The following is a 15,176-nucleotide window of genomic DNA, read 5'->3' as shown; positions in this document are numbered from 1 at the left end:
CTCTCTTGAACAAAATCACCTCAAATGCTAAGGATAAGATCAACTAAAATGATTCCAAGGTTTCTACAGTCAGGTTTTGACGAGTGGGTAACTCAATGGTCAATGTGAATTGTTTTCACTTGGGAACTTACGCAATTGTTCGAATCAACTTTATATATCATGAATGTGGAATGGATGTGTTGATAACTTGGGATTTGGCAATGTAGTTCTGGACTTAATTCTAACAAGACTTTCTAAAAAAGGCAAAAAGGGAATAGGGTTCAGGAAATTTATTCTAAACCTAGGAATGTAGGAAATGATGAACAGATTTAGTGGAATCAAACTAGGCAAGGTCTCACCATCAAATCGAGCAGATCTTGACACGAGCTTAGTGCAATCATCTAAGGTATACTTCATAGATTTTCAAATTATCACCATCAAGTATTGAAACCATCCAAGTTGATGCATAACAATGAATATGTAATAATTGAAGTTAAGTTTGCATAAATTTCTAGTTGACCACGCACGACGCACTTACAATCAACAAGAGGCTAGTGGTATGGATTAATAGATTGCACACAAATATACTCAACCATTCTTTCATTCAATCTAACAAACATGAAAGCAAATTCTAATCTCACTTGGAGGAATTGAGAACCTCGAATGCAAGACAACACTTGAAAAACAAAATCACCATCAAGTCAAACAATGATTTATATTCAAAAGCTGCAGCATATACCAACAATTCTACAAAATCTCTCTCTTACAAATAAGAGGCAATGAGGTATATATAGAGTCTCATACAAAATGGATGGCCAAGATTAAAACTAAATCAAAAGCCAATATTATGCCAACAAAACCCTAGAGTTGCCCTAATTAGGATTTACATAAAAAATGGTGCCACCAACATATGGCCCAATAGAAAGATACCTAGTCATCAAATAGGGAATCTTCTAGAAGATTTTGCCCTGCATCTCTCTCTCTCCTAGCATACTCCAAGAATCTAGCCAATACAGAATCTAACTCCTCCATGGAAATGATGGGTAAGGTATCCTGTTGTAAATCAATCACGTCCAAAGCATCCGAGCAAGCATCCAAAGTGTTCTCCTAATCTGGCATGAGCTTCTGCGAGTTATGAACATGAATCAACAAAGAGACCATATCATCTATCTGACTCTTCTTCAAATAGTCCAACTGGTTGAAATACATAAATTTCATTTTGTCTCTCAATTCTGCTAAGTGTAAACCATTGGCTTCACTGACATCAACTCCCAATAGTTCCTCCATTGAGGCAAGGATCTTTGAATGAATATCATGAATAGATCCTTCCATCTCTGCACAACTCATTTGTGTGCTCTCATAAGTTGATTTCTTCATGGCTAATGAACAGTACCAGTCGTGGAAATCGTATCTATCTCCATTGTGCACAACATTCTCCTTGATCAATGTGGACTTAGGAATCTTCTTCAGAGTTCTGAGGCGTGGAATAGTTTTCTCCTGAATAGGTCGGAATTCTTCCCAAACTCCCTCCAAATACTGTATCCTGAATATGAGCCCTGTTGTCCTGTCAAAAGCCTAGACAAACTAAGGAAATCATCTGCCTGTCTCTTTGTATTTTCAATCCATTTTTCCACCTCCGAGAGTGTATCTCTCGTTGCCTCATAATGTGAATGTAGTCCACGATCAATTGCAATAGGGGAAATAAGGGTAGGATTCTCACGCCTTATCCCCGCAATGTACTCTCTAAGTTTGATATTCTCTGCTTCGTACTTCTCTCTTTTCTCTATTTCTCCATCCAATCTCACACTGATTGCCTTAAGGGTATCACCAACCTCCTGAAATTCTTGCTCTTTTGTAGTATGGCCAAGGGCAACTGAAGTAATCTAGAAATCCATGCGAGTAGCAATGTCCACCGTCACACCTCCAATAGGAACAACCACCTGCGAAATCCGCTTTCCTGTCTCGTCTCTAGCTATGTGTGACAAAATCTCAACTCTCTTAGGTTCTTTCTCCTTGTTACTCCTAGCTAAGTAGTCATAAATATCATCAATAGGCTATGCCTCCATCTTCTTACTTTTCTCCATACTCTTCATCAACAAATCAAGAATAGTGGCCATCTCCATACCATCATCGAGACACATCTCTCAATCAAGCCCTCTCAATGTCGAGATAACATCATTAGGATTATCCCTGGTCAAATCATATACATTCTTTCCCAAACTAACCTCCAAAAGGACAGTAGGGGATCCCGGTTGATCATAATGTTCACATAAGCTAGGGAAGGAATCTGGCTTCCAATTCCGAACATCCGTTGTCGCATCTGGCTCATGTTCAAGAAATGCATGTTTGTGTCTGTAATCTCCTTCCATCTAGATGACATCTTGGATTCTGGATAGAATCTCGTCTCAACAATCCTCTGTGGTTCTCTCCTTTCCTTGAGTTTGGACTTCGACATCGTACCTGTACGAAGCTAGAAGTTAGAACTTCGGAAAATATTCCTGACAAAAATTCTGATTTCCTAATGATTTAGACAAGTTTGGGTATGGAAATCAAGAAAATAATCCACATTCTCAATAGATTTCAACAATAGAATGCAAAATGTGACAAGGTTAGGGTATAAAACCCTCATGAAATTCATTAAAATCAATAATTTTCAGACCAAAGTCTGAAGACATCTCCTTATACTTAGAAATTTTATCCAAATCAAAGTACAAAGGAGTATACTGGATCGGAATGACTACGGAAAGGTGTGAAAGCTTGTGTTTTCACGCAAAACTATGTCTGAAGACACCTTCCGAGGTCAACAATGGCTGCTAGCAAATCTGAAGACAACCTGCAACTTCACAAATTAATCTCTAAAAAACATGTTGTAATTACCCAAATGTGCACAAACTCGATGAAAATTGATTTTCCAAGGCAAACATGAGATAATTTGAGTATGCATGTAGGGCTGGAAATGAAAACTTAGTCTAAAGACAAGTCTGAAAATGGAGTTTTCAGACTTACCAGCACCCTTAGGAATGATGATAAACTCAGAAAATGGCCCCGGAATGAAGCAAAAATGCTTCCCAAATGAAATCGCCAAGGTTGACAAGTGGCTGGAAATGATGATTTTCTGAAGACAAGCCCCCCTACAATGGAGTTTCAGACCTGCAACAGCGTGTAAATGGTCTGAAAATGCACACAAAATTCCTCTAAATGCAAATCGCCTAGGTTGGAGTTGGTTGGGCAATGAAAAATTAAGTCTCAAAATAAATTACCAGCCAACAATGGAGGTCACACAAGCTGCGATAATGGCGTCAAACTCAGATCTGGAAGTTATCACAACAAGGAAAGACAATGGCAGCCACCAATAACGAAGGAAATCTACCAAAATGGCGCCAAATTATTTTTAAAATAAAATCGCCCTCCTCCAACTATGGCGCCATCTCCCAAAAACCACACAAGTCTAAAAAAATGCCTTCAAATGTACTCCAATGGCTGTCAAAAAAAAAACGCCTAAGGCTGGGAATGGAGAAAAATGAACAATGGAAACAGCTTCAACCTTCAATGTGTCAACTTGACACTTCACTAAAAATCGCCAGCTGGAGTAATTTCGCCCAATTCAGCAACACACTTGGCAAATATAATAATATTATAATGTTGGCTTCCTCCTTTTAAACTTGATTTTGCCTTCTACTTTCACCACACAAGCAATGTAGGATAAAACACTTGTACTTATATTTGCGTGGCCAAAGTCGATTTGCTTCTAGAAGGTGAGAATTATTAAATGCTCATTGCAAATCATTTATTAATTGTTTTTATTTTAAATAATCGTTGCACTTTGTAAAAACAATTAAGTTTGGGGCCCAATAATTTAAAATATTTCAAAATTTGAATCAAAATGGCCACCTGGGGGAAAATCGATTTTAGTTGGGATAAAAATATCCTAATAAAAATCATTAAAAATTAGTAAATACCCCTTCAAGGGAAAATCACACTATGTAAGGATAAAAATCCCATCAAAAATCTTCATCAACTTTGCACAATTGGGTCCAGGGGAAAATCAACCCCTATTGGAATAAAAATCCCAACTAAAAATCCATCACTTAGCACAAAAAAATCATCCTAGGGGAAAATCGACCCCTGTCTGGATAGTCATCCAGACACAAAAATCATCAAAACATCCCTAGTGGAAATTCACCTAGGGTCTGGAATGAAAGTCCACATTAAAATCCATGAAATCTTGTCACAAAAGGTTCTGGTGGAAAATCGATCCATGTCAGGAATCATCACTCAAGTCATCCGCAACTTCATCCACACTCCCAGTGGAAAAACGTGAGCTGTCAAGAAAATCTCCAACACTTAATCAAATTTAAGTCATCTGGTAGAAAATTGCCCCCAGTATGGATTTTGAATGGTGGAAAAATAGGGCATGTCTGGATTCCGAGGGAAATCCATGTCCAGTCTGCATTTTGAGTGGGGAAAATCATGGGTAGTTAAGAATATGAGGGGAAAAGCACCTCTAGTGTGGAATTTTGACCTTTTGACCCTTAGAATATGGATTTTCATCCGAAAAATGATGATTTTTCCACTCAAAATCACTAGGAAACTTCAAAATTCAATAAAACTCATCTGAACTTGGGCAGATTTGCTAAAATTTGAGCGAAACACAAGGAAACCTATCAGGATAAAGTGCAAAATCAACTTGAATATCTTCCTAGGAGCGAGAAAACAACTCCAAAAGGTCCTGAAACACCTTAGCACTTTAAGAACACCGACGATGACGTTCAAAAACACGTTAACACTCAAAAGGTCTACACTTGACAAAATTAGGGTCATTTAAAATCTCAACTTTATGCACTTGATCCTATAACTTCAAAACCTTAAATGACAATTAGGCATGATCAAAAATTCGAGACTTGAGCACGAGAAACTCAAAATTGCCCACTATGTTGCCAAAACCCTAAACTAACCCCTAAACTAACCAACGCAGAAAGCAAGAAACGAGGGGGTCCCCATTTGCAATGGGGCGATGTGTGAAAAGGTCACAATAGGACCCTATGAAGCCAAGTCTTCACAGGCGAGTGGGTCTACTTCCTCAAAACGCAAGTGACGACACCTAAGGAAGTCGAAAAAGAGAAACAGTCGACACACCCTATGGATTGGGTTCCCATCTGAAGACAACGATGATATTGAAGATCCGGAGGAGCAGATGGAACAAGTCGATGAGCCCAATGGGAGAGGCAAGGAAATAATCTCTGTGAAATAATAATGTTAGTTATCTGTTTTTTGTGGTCATAAGCTCTTAGCGTATGAAGGGATAACGTACCGTAAACTTTTTGACTAGCTTTGGGAACGGGGAATGTAATGATCCATGGTGGCTAGGAAGGGATGTAAGTTTTTGGATATGATACTGTTTATCTATTCGCACTCTGAACCCTGTGAGAACATGAAGATGTATTGAAGCTTTTTTTGATTTAGAAATATAATCACCATTTACCGATAAAATAAAAATTCCATATTTCCCCAATGGTTTTGAAATGACGACCATACATACTACACTTATATCCTGTCAAGATTCCCTATCATGATGATAACGCCAGGTACCGGGTATGTTTTCAAATCATTCTCAATATTCGTCTAAGTCATCGGGAGGCGAAAGGTATTGCATTATGATTGAATATATTTATTCTTTTATGTGTTCCTGTCAGCTTACAACAAGGAGGTATTGAGTTGGCTATGAATGTTATTTGTTGTGAAATCCGGAAAATATTAACGATACTTGTTATACCGGATTCAACTCAAATAAGAAAGTTTTGTGAATCACCTCAGTTCTGAAGAAACCTGCTATTGGTGTTGAAACGTCACCTTCATTGCACAAGCCTTGCAGGATTCATTATTCCAACCTGACGTGGATCCTACTTTACCCAATATCGGATTTGTTTTGAATTATATTGAGTCGTAAATTCTATCGGGAAAGGTCATCCTAGAAGGATCCAATGATATTGGTTCAAATGAATTGCAATGGCTGGAGTATTGTATCGGGTTTTATGTATTTGACTGGTGAATAATGTCGAATTTCATTCATCTTTTGTGTGTGTTGAAATCAGCCCAAATAGATTGGAACCTCCCACAAATAGATTGGAACCGAAGGAAGAGGCATGACTTCTCATCACCAAGGAGAAATACAAATAGCCATTCCAGCCTCCAAGAAGATCATCGAAGGAATCAGATTTGGCATTTGATAAATATTGAAATACACAGCAGTCGATCCAATACTATAGTTTGGTATGAGTTCTCTGTACATGACATAGTAAATGTTGTATACATACATATATCTCTGCATACTATCAATACGTTGCTGTTTATGACTGCTTGTATATCATAGTGAATATTAATTGTATCTGATTAATGATTTACTATTGTTTATGTTTGTTTATTATATGTAGAATACATGCATATTCCTAGAATTCTTCATATGTTCTGAATGATTATTAAAGTCATTAAAGTCAGCCATGGTAGAGGAAATGAGGGATCGCAAGAGGGGTTCGACGATGGGGTACTCTTCTAGGTATGCCACCTCAGGGTGGTGACCAGATGGTCCCATGAGGCCAAGAGAGTACAAAGGGTACTGCCTTTGGGCTTAGAAGAGATGGGCTTCTGGGGTCCCCTATTGTGAATACACCTCATCCCTCTATCATGGTGAATCAACACACCAAGAAGTTCAATCATAGGAAGTGGGAAATGGATGGTAAGATGAGGGGGAACGGTTGTGAGACACTTCACTGGGTACACCACCTCATATGGATGGCACATGCCACATGAGGCCAAGAGGGATGGTATATTCACTGTTCGGCCTAAGGTAGAGGATCCAAGACACCCTATCAAAGTCACCTTATCCTATTCTCTCCTATGGTTGAACTTTCCCAAACATATATAAAATACCTTATTATTATATTGATATTTCTGCTATAAACTTAATGATGCTTAATTAAGATGGTCTTCTTATTGAATTTTTGTTGTAAATGGTTTCTAACTTGTTTTGCAAGGCTTCAATCAGGTGAAAGGTATTCCAACCCAGCTTTGTTTATTTAGAATTTGAGATTTAGGGCTAAATTTGGGCATTCCCATTTTTTTTTGGAGAGGAAGGACTATAATGTCCCCTTCTCGAGCATAAACTATCGGTGACCCTTACCCTGTTTTCGTAAGTTTTTCTCGTAGGCTATTGGGTGTTGGTAAAGTGAAAATAAGTTAAATAATTAAATTAGGTTGTCAAAAGGGTACCTTTGATTAATTTTAATTGATAGCTTTTATTTAATTATTTAAAAAGGTATTTTTAAGTGTAAAGATAAAGAGTTTGGGTACAATGGTCCTTTTGGGTCTTACTCAAATCAGAAGATAGACTTGAATAGTTGTAACTCAAATTCAACAAAATCACGGCATGCAATTCTTTTATCTGAATTTAAACTCGATGGAAAAAACTCAACAATAAATGTATATTATGAAAAACATTTTAACGGCTTTTTTTTAATTTTTTAGACTCAGCCTACTTAAATGTTCAAGATTGTGGATTTTAGAAGACTCAAGCTTTGGTTGTCCAACCCACTAAGTCTACAAATCAAGGCTACAAATTGCCAAGCTTGACTCTAAGACTCAATCCATGAGTTCTCACTGAATCTTAACAAATTGGGTAGAGCTTCTACGAAGGTTCCTACTTCAATTGTTTATATATGTATGTATGTATGTATGTATACGTATATATATATGTATGTATGTATGTATGTATGTATACGTATATATATGTATGTACATACATACATATACATATGTACATACATACATGTATATGTATGTATGTATATTTTTCATATACATACATATATGAAAAAACATTTTAATATATATATATATATATACACAAATACATATATATGTATGTATGTATATATATGTGTATATGAAAATATATATATATATATATATATGAAAAAAACATTTTAATATTTTTTTTTGAATTTTTCACTACTTCAATTTTATGTATGTATGTATGTATGTATGTATGTGTAGATATATGTATATAAATGTATGTATATATTTATGTATATATATGTGTGTATTTTTTTCATAACATATATATGTATATATATTTTTCATCTACATACATGCACATACATATATATATATATATATGAAAAAAAAAATTAATACACACGTATATATATATTTTTCATATACATACATATATATGTAGGAAAAAACATTTTAATATTTTAATTTTCGAGACTGCCTATTCTGACAATCAAGATTGCAAGTTTCAGGAGACTCGCAATCTTTGGTTGTTCAACTCGCTAAGTCTGCAAATTGAGGCTGCAGACTTGCCTAGGTTAACTCAAAATACTTGATCCATGAGTCTTCGTTGGGTCTTAACAAGCTGGGATAGTGTGTTAAGGTGTTAACACTCTAGGAAGGTACTCCAATTCTAGATTACACCAAAAACATATAAACTTCGCATAGTCCTTACTTCAACTGCAAATTGAACTTACCAGTATGAATCTTATTTTACTCAAGTCTACTCCAATCATGGGTTACAACAATAGTGTAGGTCTTACTCACTCATGTATAATGCAAGTCTCACTTTCAATTAACAGCCTTTATTCCAGTAATGAGTTACAACCAATAGTACAGTTCTTAATCCAATCATGATTTGCACCCGACGGTACAGCTCTTATACAAGTCATGGGTTACATGCTGGTGAGGGAGAGAATCACCACCACTAAATTATCGACAAGGTTTCAAGTATCTTTCATCCAAGTTAGTGCAAAACACACCCATCTGTAGGTAGGATCTCTACCCATCTACCAGCTGGAATAGAAATGAAAAGGCAGAGTATGGGAAATAAAATTAATTTTATATATATGCATACATACGAACTATCTATTACAATCTTTTATGGTACCTTTGCTGATGACGTTCTCAAGTTCTTGATGTATTTAACATATTGGACAAAAATTCAACAAATAGATATCTGCAGAAATCTAAAATTTCAATTTCTCATCGTCGCAGATTTCTGCAGACAATCTATCTGTTGATTGTCATGGACTCAACATACGATGCAACTTTTGACAAAAAATTTGACATGAAGACCCTTTTTTCTGTAGAAGGTTAAATATTGGATTCAACAAAAAGGGTTACAAGCATCAGTCATGTGAAGGACTAAATACAAGAAGACTACCAACTTCTCAAGAGGATACAGCATTATCATTTAAGGGAGATATAGATTTTAACTTCTTTTAGATCATCCTCAAAACCCACACTCATTACCACCTAGAAAATATTTGCTGGCATATTAGAGACTCCATGGACTAGAATGACTGCATAATTATATGGACCTTATCAAGCCTTCCAGAAAAAAAAAATTAAATTAAATTGATATTATTTATCACGTTGTTACTAAAACAGACTTTACTTCTTGCAGGCCACGCATGTATCAAAGAAATATTTCCTAATCTTGAATCAAAATGGCCAAAAGATTTAATCATATCCTTCATCTGACTAATTAGAAATTCATAAAGGAGATTAGCTGAATTTGTATCATCCTGAGACATCGTGGGTGGACAGTTTGGAGTGATCTAGACAGCAAGTACCTATGAGGAGGAACATGTCAGGCAACAAACCCCCTAATTAGGGCTTCAGTAGTATTTTCAGTGTGCAGTGCCTATCTTTTGGGGGTAAGGACAAACTTCAGCATGCTCTTGACGCAACTATCTTTACTCCTGCATTATTTCAGCTAATTCTCTATTCCAAATTTTCAGAGAGCTGGAAGCCCTCTAAAACCCCAAATTTCGTTGATGCTGCTCAATGATAATATGATAACATCTATCCAGTCAACACATATGACCACAGTTTCCATTCTCTCTTGTTGTTTCTCCACAAAATGAAGCAGTCTAACCAAAAAACTCTGCAAATAGGGGTTGTGAACCCCACTTTTCTTCTATATTCTTGTTGATGTTTTGCAAAATGGGAATCATATCCAGATAACAGAAAGAAGTGTTGGATCACATTTACTGTCTGCTGGGGTTGGAAGATTTGATTAGTTCTACTATGGATAAAAGTCACAAAACTGATGAGCTGAATTTCTTTCTGTCCTGGGGTTGGTATTCGATGGGAAGTTATGGGCTAAATGAATCTATATTTTGGGGGGCTGAAGGAATTTACTGTAAATACCAAACAGTTAAAGATGGGAACCAACGAGACTCTAACTCTTGCACTCATCCTGTAAATATCTCCTACAGAAAGAGCTTGGGATGCAAAAGGGTAAATGGGTGAAAGATTCACTATCATTGGAGATTAGGAACAAGAAGTGTCACCATAACATCAGTTAAATTCATCTCTTGAGCAGGGTGCATATCCGTCTCTTGAACATAAATATATCATGTATCTCTACTCATCAGGATCAGTTACATAATCATTTGCAAGTTCAAATCTCTAGAAAATAACCCTTCATACTTGAAATTTCATATGTTGCCATTTGTTTGTTGAACATTCCAGACACGCTGTTTTTTTTGGCTTTGTAAGCATTAGAAACATGAAATTTTCAGAGTCCATAATGTTCTAGCTATTATTTTTCTGGATTTGACTGTGCAGATTTTTTATGCCCACCATTTCAGTTCAAAGTTTCAAACTCTATGATCCATCATCGAGAAATCAACATTTTGTAAGCATTGTTTTTTTCCTTTTCAAAAATCATGGTGTGCACCATAACAGTCTGTATGACTTTTCTAACTTTTCATATTCTAAATAGTAAATACCACTCTATATACAAATTCAAATGAAAGGACGCACCTAAATCAATTAACCACGAGCCATCACTAGAATGAATGTTAGAAAAAGTTACAAAAACATCATCGTCATCAAAGGATTTGTCTGCAAAGGAGTTGTCAATTTTATCCTTTTTCTCAGAATTACACTCCTTTACCTAACCCTTTGTGCCACAATTCCAACACTTTACTTTAGACTTTCCAAGGGACTTGGAACTACCCTTTGACTTGGATTTTCTTTTATCCTTTTGTTTCTTTTTACCCCTCGATTTTAGACCAATCTCTTTCAAAAAAAAGCATCTTAAGAGGAATCTTCCATGAACTTTTCCTAAGAACTTCACTTAATAATGCCATCACAAGTTCAAATTTTAACTTAGAAAAAAATACTTAGAGCCATAATGAGATTATCCCGTGAATTCAGCAATGAACAAAGTAAAGTAATACGCTTATCCTCTTCTTCCATTTTTACATCTATGGAAGCTAATAAACATTAAAGTTATTAGATAATTAGTTACATAGTCAGTCATTTTAATGAATGCAATTTCTGCCTTAGAAATAACTTGTTTACAAGACTCCTACTTTGGTACAATTCAACAATCTTATCCCATAAATCTTTAGCAGTGTTTCATTTAATATGTGCATCAAGACTGAATTGGAAAGGCACAAGAGTCTATCCCATATATCTCGATCTGCTCCAATTGGAAAAGTAACTGGTGGAGTGGTTATCACAGACCACTAATCTATTTTAACCGAGAGATCCCCAATCTTCAATTTCCATAGTTTGAACGTTGCCCATCGAATTTATCGATCTCTACTCTAAAAGGTGTTGGCCATAACATGTGATTTTAGATCCAAGTTTGAAAACACACATACAACACAAGACAGCCATCCCCACCACAGAATCAAGCTGAACAAAGTTCTAGTACCATATGTTGGTTTTACAGTGCACATACTCAAACTAGGAGCAACGAAAATTAAAAAAATTGGCGATCTAACTCGAGCATTCCTTAATGAAACTTAGAAGGAAGAGAGAAGTAGATAGAAAATAGAATAGAGGATAACATAACACGACATATGCATGGGAAAACCCTATTGGGTAGAAACCCTGCCACCAAAAGCAAACCTCAACACATTTATTATTACTTAGAATAAGCTTACGTTAGATTGCAAAACCCCACTATCAATGTAGCCCCTATGCCGATACTTCAACAACATGCCGATGCTTAGCCAAACTCAAAACTTGCAAGAGCCTGCAATACAATTGAATTGATGCTAATCCACTATACCAAATTCTATATATAGAGAGTTTGTCCATCCTATAAACCACATGTGGTTTGAACAAAACCATAGGCTAAGTCAACAATCTTGAAATAGAATGTAACTCCCAATGTGTAAGTGTCCACCTTGAATCCTCCAATTCAGCATTCCATTTTAGAAGCATCCAAAGATGCCCTAATACATCATAAAGGCATGCAAGTGTAACCTTCCATTTGACTGCTCAACTAGTCAAACCAAGTGCTCCAACTTGGAAGAGTAAATCCTCTTCCAAGATGACCTTAAGCATTGCCCAAAATAGACAGCCCAAGATGCTCTTTCAAGTCTACTTTGTAAACCCCTTATTACATGTTTTCTTACATTAGTCATAAACACTTAGACAAATGTCAACGAATCTCAAGATCCCGTCATGTGGGACACCCCATTTGAAGAGAGCCCAACGTTACAATATATGCAATATTAAACAATTACGATTGTTCTTAAGACTTTCCAAGGTAGTTTTGTATAACCTCATTATGAATTTTTGGATTTATATAAGTAGGAAAAATGGATTTTCCATTTAAAATCTGTCTACAGAGTTGGAAAGAGCCCAATTAAAGATAAACTACACTAATACAACCAATTGTGAAACATATGATTTGGAAATATTCCATTTCCATTGTTCCAGCATGACAATCTTGCAAATAATTAGTTGATCGATTATAGTGCTAAGGGATCTGTATATCCTATATAGTAATCATGTGTGCCTATACCATACGTAGAATTTGCTTGAGATGACTGGATGGAAAGAAATCCAGCTAATAACTAGGTTAGGTAAATGGACCAAAAAAGGAATTCATTTATAAATAATGCATCTACCATGTAATGTTTTTCAGATGGCTACAATGGGTAATAAACAGACGCCCTATTAGAGTAACTGATAAGAAGCTTGACCCAAACGTAAGACCTATAGGCCTTACCCCTACAACCTGATTTACAATTGTTGAGTGTGACTGTGCATGTGCAAGTTCCAATCTATACATACTGCAGTCACCTTTCCCCTGCATCTACAAGACCATGTTCAATTTATGGCAATCGCAATTATAATGTCCTAAGATTAAAAAAACAAAGCCAATGCATTGCTTCAAGATAAAATTCATATATCATTTAATTGGGATGGAAAGAATAATATATTAACGCCACCTTTTGCACTTCCACCAATTTAAACACCTAGTTCTGTAGCTCCTCCAGTGTCTTTTAATATTAACAGCAGAACCGAGAATAACACTTGAACAGATTCCTTGACATTTAAGATTTACTCATGTTTTGCCTTCTTAGAATCCTTTTACTTGGGACAATGACACATCTAAGGAGAAACATCTTAGGATTGATATTAAAGGAATCTTAGGGAAGATTTTTTTTTAACTCTTGGAACAAATCTTCACATGTTCAACCACAGTACAAAGGCCTTGCGACAAATGATCGAAATTTTCTGCTCCAGCCCTTGAAGAAGTGTTAAAAGTAGTAGATTCTACATCTCGCGCATCAGATATATCCTTGATAAAGTCTTGAAAGATTACTGATTATTCTCCTAAAATAGCATCCACATTTTAACAATTTCGATCCTATTAAGATATACTGTCTTGGCTGCCATTGATCCCATGCTGTTAAGTTAAAACATGTTGGAGAAACATCCGTTATGGGGTGAGCTAATTAGAGTCGTGACACTGACAGTAGTTAACTATTGGTTTACCCAATCCTAGTTTAGTTGAGCTAAAACTAAGGATATACGATTATCAGCGGGTCCGAAGCGTGTCTGAAGTCTTGGACTGTATTCCTTTTCAGGTAGAACCTATTGAATTAATTCTTCGTTAGAAAAGACAATATGGTGAAATCCTAACTTACAGACGACAACATTATTTATATTTCATATTGAAGCATTTTAAGAAAAATCTTGTTCTTCAATTACAGCCATTTCAATATTGATTTTCAAACTAATTTCACATTTAAATGATGTTTCAGTGGTACAAGAGCATTTTGGATCTTTAGTAATGGTACGCGAACATTTAGGTTCGGTATATTTTCAAAATAAATGGATCGTAATATGTTGTGAAGTACCTGGTTTTAATCGAGGAAGAAGAGATTGACGGAGAATACGCCATCGCAGAGATGCAGATGAGAGGGAGGGTATGGGTGTTGCCGCTGCCGATCTCTCCTCCGTCATCTTCAACTCTGCCCAAATACAGGAAAGGGAAACCAATCTCCTACAATTCCAACAGAGTTTGGAGGTTTGGAATAAATCAAAGATTTCTAAGGGGCCCAAGATCGACGACAGACGTAACGTAAGTTCTGTTAATAGTGTGGTGTGGTTACTGTGAGTAGAAAATAGGAAAATATTTGGAATGATGTTTTTAATAGAAAATCTATTTGATAAGTAATTTATTTGATAGAAAATCTATTTGTTTAGATATAAAAAAAATTAGTATTATTAGTTATTAGTTATTTAATAATTTTAAATATATTTTTTGTTTTGTTTATGGATGATATTTTAGATATTTGCATAAAAAGAATTAAAAAGAACAAATAAATATTTGAAAAAAGTTTAAGAATGAAATAGAAAATAAAAATTTAATTTATTCAAAATTAATATTGTTTTGTTTTGTTTTATACTAATAAACTTAATCATTTTTAGAATTAAATAAATGATTTAAAATTAAATATATACTTAATATTAAATATTTAATTATTTTTTAAAAAAATTATTATATTAGATTCAAATATAGCATCTTTCATATTAAATATATTGTTTTTTATTAATTAGAAAAGAGTCTAAACCCACTTTTTTTTTTTTATATTAAAAATAGAGAGATCAAAAAAGAGAGTACAACCAACGAGAGCCTAAAAGGAGGCCTCACATCAAAGTAGCAGTAGTACTATTACAAAGAGGAAAGCTCAGATACATCGAAAGTGAAAAATAGGGAACAAAAGAGCTAGAGCAGAAGATCAAGGTGGATGTCCACTCAAGCGGACCAACCAAGAGGACCCTCCATCCAAACAATAGTTTTCTGATCCTGATTCTGGGACAACATCAAAATCTGCTCCTGTTTAGTGTTGTGGTTCTTTCTGATAGCCTGGCTCAGCTTT

General features: G+C 35.5%; 1 protein-coding gene across 2 annotated transcripts in view; it reads right to left on the bottom strand.

Moving 5' to 3' along the window:
* The window catches only part of LOC131061537 (calmodulin-lysine N-methyltransferase), a 197,140-nt gene extending 182,726 nt beyond the window's left edge, over positions 1–14,414 (bottom strand). Inside the window, exon 1 of one of the 2 annotated variants that reach the window (XM_059209799.1) lies at positions 14,151–14,414. In XM_059209799.1, the coding sequence (XP_059065782.1) occupies positions 14,151–14,256 (106 nt within the window). In that variant the 5' untranslated portion in view covers positions 14,257–14,414. The remainder of the gene's footprint in view (positions 1–14,150) is intronic. The other variant, XM_059209800.1, reaches the window with a different exon arrangement.
* Between the last annotated feature and the right edge of the window lie 762 nt (positions 14,415–15,176).

This window comes from Cryptomeria japonica, chromosome 8, assembly GCF_030272615.1.
Source record: "Cryptomeria japonica chromosome 8, Sugi_1.0, whole genome shotgun sequence".
NCBI classification, from domain to species: domain Eukaryota; kingdom Viridiplantae; phylum Streptophyta; class Pinopsida; order Cupressales; family Cupressaceae; genus Cryptomeria; species Cryptomeria japonica.
The sequence above is the reverse complement of the archived record's forward strand: the minus strand, read 5'-3'. Positions and strand labels throughout refer to the sequence as shown.